At 44.0% G+C, this 7,405-nt stretch overlaps 1 protein-coding gene across 1 annotated transcript; it reads left to right on the top strand.

Annotated features, from left to right (window-relative positions):
• The first annotated feature begins 1,126 nt into the window (after positions 1–1,126).
• LOC146183101 (uncharacterized) lies at positions 1,127–4,882 on the top strand. The gene is made up of 3 exons (XM_084609020.1): positions 1,127–1,666; positions 2,461–2,661; positions 3,213–4,882. The coding sequence occupies exons 1-3, from the start codon at positions 1,258–1,260 to the stop codon at positions 3,833–3,835; spliced, it is 1,233 nt and encodes a 410-aa protein (XP_084465146.1). The 5' UTR covers positions 1,127–1,257; the 3' UTR covers positions 3,836–4,882.
• Positions 4,883–7,405: the final 2,523 nt, after the last annotated feature.

Genomic DNA, 7,405 nt, shown 5'->3' with positions numbered 1-7,405 from the left:
TAGTACAGGATCTGAAGTAAAAGAATCGTTAAATCAAAAATTATGAATATACAAAGTATGTAAATCTATCAACCTTGTTATCTTAGGCTGCAGGAACAGTTGGAAACTATGAAGCGGCAAACTTTAAACCATCGACCAGACACTAACTCATTCATGAGGCTTTAAACCGGAAACATTTTTAGCATTAAAAAGGGGTGTTTTAATGCAAAAATAAAAGAAACTGTCTAATATGATCATCTGGCAACTATGAAAGCAGAAATTCAAATCTAGTAAAGAAATATGAATGTCTGACAACATAACTAGAACAGTGACACAATCAGGTGGAGTTTTTTTTTGTATCAAAATATAGTGCAGGCTCTAAAGTAAAAGAATCGTTGAACCAAAAATTATGAATATACAAAGTATGTAAATCTATCAACCTTGTTATCTTAGGCTGCACGAACAGTTGGCAACTATGAAGTGGGAAATTTTAAACCATCGACCAGACACTAACTCATTCATGAGGCTTTAAACCGGAAACATTTTTTGCATTAAAAAGGGATGTTTGAATGCAAAAATAAAAGAAACTGTCTAATATGATCATCTGGCAACTATGAAAGCAGAAATTCAAATCTAGAACAGAAATATGAATGTCTGACAACATAACTAGAACAACAGTGACACAATCAGGTGGAGTTTTTTTTTTGTATCAAATATAGTACAGGCTCTGAAGTAAAAGAATCGTTAAACCAAAAATTATGAATATACAAAGTATGTAAATCTAGCAACCTTGTTATCTTAAGCTGCACGAACAGTTGGCAACAATGAAGCGGCAAATTTTAAACCATCGACCAGACACTAACCCCCGAATGCAGAGATCTAACTTGAAACGCGCTTGGACTTGACTTGGGCAAGTCAGCTTGAAGCATCAAGCCGACTTCAAAACGCCCAAGTCGGCCAGCGCGTTTCATAGACGCTCACGCCGACTTGCTTTGCCAAGTCAAGCACATGCTTCGTCAAGTCGAGGTCGTGCTTCGACTTGAGAACACATTGCTCGTCTGTGACCGAGATTAACAGTAAATTTGTTTCCGTAACGCATGTTGCAGGCAAGAAAAGTATATAATTTGGTAAATATAAGCAGGCGCGTAAATAATTTGAGAGCTTTTTGCAGATAAACGCTTCCAACGGGCACTGTAGATCAGTGCTCTCTGCTTCTTTTGCACGAATCATGTTTTCGGTTGGCAACTTGCACGGCTGATCAGCTGCGCCAAACACGCCATGCATGCAGTCTTTTCGTCTTTTGCACCCGTTGAGTCAAGTCGCTTTCTAGTCCTTCGTTCCATCTGTCAAGGCAAGACGATGTCGCAACTGCCCCTGTCGCAACTGTCCGCGTCGTCGTTTGAAAACACGCCTTCGCCACGCAGGGCAGCGCCTCGTTTCTCTGCAGAAGAGAAAAGTTTATTAGCCGAGCTTGTAAACGAGCGTGTGAAATATTTGGAATGTAAGCGAACCGATGTGGCCTCCTTGGCGAAAAAAAACGAGGTTTGGAAGGAGGTGGCGAAGATGTTCAATTCGCACCACGGGGTTACCCGGCGGGACCACCTTCAGTTGAAGAAGTGCTGGGCTAACCTGAAGCAAAAATGGAAGGAGGGCTCATCAACGGAGAGGCGGGAGCGTCACAAGACCGGTAAGCGCTTTTTGCAAGCATGTTTTGTATTCATAGATATCTACGCTTTCCACCAAATTTACTGTTTACTGCTTTCGTTATCTGCACGTGCCATGCTTTCCTGACCTCCACTGCCTGATGCTTTCGAGTAGGCACGAAAACATCGCATACCAACACAACCTGATATATAACGCTCTGTCTCACACACACGCTACATTTACGTTTCTGCATGTGTCGGTAAAGTTGCCATACCTCGGCAAAACACATATGCACGTTCATTTCTTCCAAGAACAAGCCGCCCGGAACTGCTTGCCTGCTGCCCTTGTCATTATCGGCGAACTCTCGCTTTCGTGCAGCGCTTACAAATATCATTTTTACTCTGTTTCTAGCTTCCGCTTGTTCAGTCCGCCTTCGACTGTTCTTTTTTTTATCTTGGCATTCAGCCTGTTTGCCTTCGACCGTTCCTTTTTTTTTTTTTTTTTTTCATTTTGCTTGATATGCACTGACCTGTTGTAGCCAACTGCGAATTTTGCAGTATTTTTTAGCGTTTTGAATACGCGTTATTTCTTTTTCTGTTCCCTTGTTTAATTTCTTGTATTGAAGTCCGAGTGTATCTTTTTGTATTTTTTGCACTCCCCTCTTCAATGCAAAACATGAGTAAAATAAATAATGAATAAATATTTTGTATGGGGCTGGATTACGCAAATGGTTTCCAATTAACAGCAAGAGGAAGTGGCGGAAGGTAATTGCAAATAGAAATATTTTGTTGTTGAGCGTTCTCATCACTCTGGACTGAAAGCAATATTATTTTCCAGGGGGAGGATCAGCACCTGCTGCTTTGGACCCTCTCATTGAGCGGGTGGGAGCAGTGGTGGGCCACATGGCCACCCAAATTCGCAACGAATTCGACAGTGATGCAGCACTGTACCAGCCCCCTGTCGACAGTTTGCCTGTCGTGAGGCTGCTTCAGCCTATGGTGGACGGTGCTGCTGATGAGGCAGACTTCGATTACACAGGTAGGTTATTTTGCATCAGTGTGTACTGGAGTGTCAAGAAAAATGTTCCTTTTCCTCTGCACTATTTTAGTATCACTGACGGCATGTACTTTGAGAGCCGACGCTGTGCCGAGGGTTGCAGCTGTGCAGAACAGAGCGAGTTGCTTCTCATTGGTAATGACACTGTATAAATGTTCACCAACGTGGAAGTTTGGCCTTTTTGGTACCTGTGAAAAATGCTGCCTTTGCACCTAGGCAAGGATGCATGAAGAACAGTATACATGCGAGAACATTCTTTTCATGTATAAGTACGAAAGCCCGATCCCTATGTAGAAAGTTGGGTCACTGTTACAGGAATGTCGCAGTCTGGGGTGGTATTACATGACACTGGATCACTACTCAGTTGCTTTTTAATGCAGAAATGGAGCCATAGCCTTGTGTACATTTGGTGGAAGTCTGGAGAAACAACATTGCACAGTAGCTTGTGCGTGGAGCTAAGAAATGAAAACGGTAGCGTTTCTTGACCTTAGGATTGCCTTGTTTTTCATATTTTGCCTTTTTGTCTGTTACAGACGAGTGGGAATCCAGCAGCCTCGTGGAACCTGGAGGCCACTGTGACCTAGCAGTGAGTGCGGCTAGTTCAGCTCCAGAACCTACTGTGGACGGCGACAGCAACTTGCCACCCGTTGTGCGACCTGATGCTGCCGTTGCCAGCACAGTTGATTCTGGAGCTGATGCCAGCTGTCCCCCTGCCCCGGAAGCTGCTGCCTGTGGCAACAGAGCACCAAGAGGGCGGATGGCCCTTTTAGAGAAGTCATTGACAGAAGAAAATGAAAAAAGAGCAAGTCTTCTCCAAGAAGAGCACACTGTCCGTCTTCAATTAATGGGCGAGGACCACCAAAGTGTGCTCAAACAGCGAGAATCCAAGACCAAACTAGAAGAAAAGGAGTCCGCAGCCAGACTGCAGCTTTTGAAAGATGATCGCAACGACATGCTTGAAGAGAGGCGCAAGAAGAGGAAATTTGAAGAACAAATGCGTGAAATGGAACTGCAGCAGCGTCAACTCGACCTGCAAGAACGGCAGCAGAAAATCAAGTTTGAGGAGCAGCTGCAAGCAGTCGAATTGGAGAGACGCAAGCTTGAGGTGCAAATTCTGAAGCACAAGCTTCGTAAATTAGAAGATGACGAAAACTGATCTGTTCATTTTGTTTAATTTGATTTCTCAAAGAAACCTGGGCAATGAGGCACATGGAAGCAGAGAACTCCTAATATTTCCATCACCTGATGTTCTTTAACATGCAGAGACTTTGCTGCATACACAGGTCTCCTGCTTTTAGTTTGCATCTTTTTGAACAACTTCCGGCTCAACCAAGTATTTCCATCACCCGAGGCTCTTTTACGGGCAGTGACTTTGCTACGTACACAGGTCTGCTGCTTTTAGTTTGCGTCTTTTTGAACAACTTCCGGCTCAACCAAGTACTTCCATCACCCGAGGCTCTTTTACGGGCAGTGACTTTGCTACGTACACAGGTCTCCTGCTTTTAGTTTGCGTCTTTTTGAACAACTTCCGGCTCAACCAAGTATTTCCATCACCCGAGGCTCTTTAACGGGCAGTGACTTTGCTACGTACACAGGTCTCCTGCTTTTAGTTTGCATCTTTTTGAACAACTTCCGGCTCAACCAAGTATTTCCATCACCCGAGGCTCTTTAACGGGCAGTGACTTTGCTACGTACACAGGTCTCCTGCTTTTAGTTTGCATCTTTTTGAACAACTTCTGGCTCAACCAAGTATTTCCATCACCCGAGGCTCTTTAACGGGCAGTGACTTTGCTACGTACACAGGTCTCCTGCTTTTAGTTTGCATCTTTTTGAACAACTTCCGGCTCAACCAAGTATTTCCATCACCCGAGGCTCTTTAACGGGCAGTGACTTTGCTACGTACACAGGTCTCCTGCTTTTAGTTTGCATCTTTTTGAACAACTTCCGGCTCAACCAAGTATTTCCATCACCCGAGGCTCTTTTACGGGCAGTGACTTTGCTACGTACACAGGTCTCCTGCTTTTAGTTTGCATCTTTTTGAACAACTTCCGGCTCAACCAAGTATTTCCATCACCCGAGGCTCTTTTACGGGCAGTGACTTTGCTACGTACACAGGTCTCCTGCTTTTAGTTTGCATCTTTTTGAACAACTTCCGGCTCAACCAAGTATTTCCATCACCCGAGGCTCTTTAACGGGCAGTGACTTTGCTACGTACACAGGTCTCCTGCTTTTAGTTTGCATCTTTTTGAACAACTTCCGGCTCAACCAAGTATTTCCATCACCCGAGGCTCTTTTACGGGCAGTGACTTTGCTACGTACACAGGTCTCCTGCTTTTAGTTTGCATCTTTTTGAACAACTTCCGGCTCAACCAAGTATTTCCATCACCCGAGGCTCTTTTACGGGCAGTGACTTTGCTACGTACACAGGTCTCCTGCTTTTAGTTTGCATCTTTTTGAACAACTTCCGGCTCAACCAAGTATTTCCATCACCCGAGGCTCTTTAACGGGCAGTGACTTTGCTACGTACACAGGTCTCCTGCTTTTAGTTTGCGTCTTTTTGAACAACTTCCGGCTCAACCAAGTATTTCCATCACCCGAGGCTCTTTAACGGGCAGTGACTTTGCTACGTACACAGGTCTCCTGCTTTTAGTTTGCGTCTTTTTGAACAACTTCCGGCTCAACCAAGTATTTCCATCACCTGAGGCTCTTTTACGGGCAGTGACTTTGCTACGTACACAGGTCTCCTGCTTTTAGTTTGCGTCTTTTTGAACAACTTCCGGCTCAACCAAGTATTTCCATCACCCGAGGCTCTTTTACGGGCAGTGACTTTGCTACGTACACAGGTCTCCTGCTTTTAGTTTGCATCTTTTTGAACAACTTCCGGCTCAACCAAGTATTTCCATCACCCGAGGCTCTTTTACGGGCAGTGACTTTGCTACGTACACAGGTCTCCTGCTTTTAGTTTGCATCTTTTTGAACAACTTCCGGCTCAACCAAGTATTTCCATCACCCGAGGCTCTTTAACGGGCAGTGACTTTGCTACGTACACAGGTGTCCTGCTTTTAGTTTGCATCTTTTTGAACAACTTCCGGCTCAACCAAGTATTTCCATCACCCGAGGCTCTTTTACGGGCAGTGACTTTGCTACGTACACAGGTCTCCTGCTTTTAGTTTGCGTCTTTTTGAACAACTTCCGGCTCAACCAAGTATTTCCATCACCCGAGGCTCTTTAACGGGCAGTGACTTTGCTACGTACACAGGTCTCCTGCTTTTAGTTTGCGTCTTTTTGAACAACTTCCGGCTCAACCAAGTATTTCCATCACCTGAGGCTCTTTTACGGGCAGTGACTTTGCTACGTACACAGGTCTCCTGCTTTTAGTTTGCGTCTTTTTGAACAACTTCCGGCTCAACCAAGTATTTCCATCACCCGAGGCTCTTTTACGGGCAGTGACTTTGCTACGTACACAGGTCTCCTGCTTTTAGTTTGCATCTTTTTGAACAACTTCCGGCTCAACCGATCGTACTACTCCTGGCCTGTGCAAACTAAGTTATAATTATGCCTTTTGGTCTCTGCGACATGTTCTTGTCGGCATGTTCGTGCTGCGTAGTTTTACGGGTGCCAGCCGAAGCTGTCTCAATACTACAAGAATGTTTGGACGCTGTGTGGAAGAACGACTATGCTGAAGTTATCCAGAGATGCTCCCGACTAAAGACTCTCCTGTAGCAATAGAACTTGCACTGCCTTGTACTTTTTCAATAAATGTCGTCTGATTCAGGGTGGAACTTTTTTCTGTCTGCTTGCATTTGAGTTTTTTTTTTTTTTTTTTGGCTTAGCAATTTTTTAGGGTCACATCTTGAGTAAATACAAAAGGGACTGCGACAGACTCTGCAGGTTGGTGGCAAGTTCAGTTGCATCCGGGCTGGCATAGGTGAACCATTGGAAGAGCATCTTAATGCAGAAATATACAATGCACCTCACACTGGGCCTAATAAATATTAACCTGACTGCTGTGGGCCAGAAGATACTTTTTGCGGTGTAGGCTGTGTGCTACTACATACCTACTAGAATATGTCTGGACTTGCGAGGATGGCACCATTGATGACACAGCTTTTTCACAATGGGAAATTGGGTGCAGACAGTATCATCGCAAACAAAAAGATCAGTAAACAGCTGAAGCAAAATGTTGTGACAATATTTTTATTGGTTCCTCCATTTAGTTACAAAGCAACCCTGCTACAATAGTTTTGGCTGAGCATGCTTTATTTTCAACACCAGTCCTTCAAAAAACAAAATCCTTGAGCAGTGAATTGTAATAATGGTTACAAGAATGGTACTGTTTGTGGCAGTGCATTACAAAAGCTCTACAGAAATTTTCAACAGATTTTTTTGCAAGACTGGCATCTTGAGTTGTATAAACACCAATGTGGCACCCCATCTTGCATGTGCAGCTTACAGATGATACAGGTAGTATATATATATACAGGTTTCAGAACCTGTATATATATATCAGAAGAGCTGCTTGGAAATGCATGACACACTGCGAGCAACACCCTAAACTGATTGACTGGTCTAGTGTGAGATTCCATTACAGAAGAATAACTGTGCACATGTAACATAAATTAATTTGGAGCTGTTCAATACAGTTTTCCTCATAACCCATGTTGCTTCTTGACGTTATACCCGACATACCTACTATATTTTCCTCAAATATGAACCCTGCGACGGT

This window comes from Amblyomma maculatum, chromosome 7 (assembly GCF_055883805.1).
Source record: "Amblyomma maculatum isolate TAMU_Amacu chromosome 7, ASM5588380v1, whole genome shotgun sequence".
In the NCBI taxonomy this organism is placed as follows: Eukaryota; Metazoa; Arthropoda; class Arachnida; order Ixodida; family Ixodidae; genus Amblyomma; species Amblyomma maculatum.
Note: the sequence above shows the minus strand (reverse complement) of the source record. Positions and strands in the feature narration are given on the sequence as shown.

What these genes read in the sequence shown, in the direction of transcription:
- LOC146183101 (XM_084609020.1), top strand. Translation starts at nt 1,258, where the DNA reads ATGCATGCAGTCTTTTCGTCTTTTGCACCCGTTGAGTCAAGTCGCTTT. An exon ending in GCGGGAGCGTCACAAGACCG is followed by an intron (nt 1,667 to 2,460) that starts GTAAGCGCTTTT and finishes ATTATTTTCCAG; the next exon opens with GGGGAGGATCAGCACCTGCT. An exon ending in GGCAGACTTCGATTACACAG is followed by an intron (nt 2,662 to 3,212) that starts GTAGGTTATTTT and finishes TGTCTGTTACAG; the next exon opens with ACGAGTGGGAATCCAGCAGC.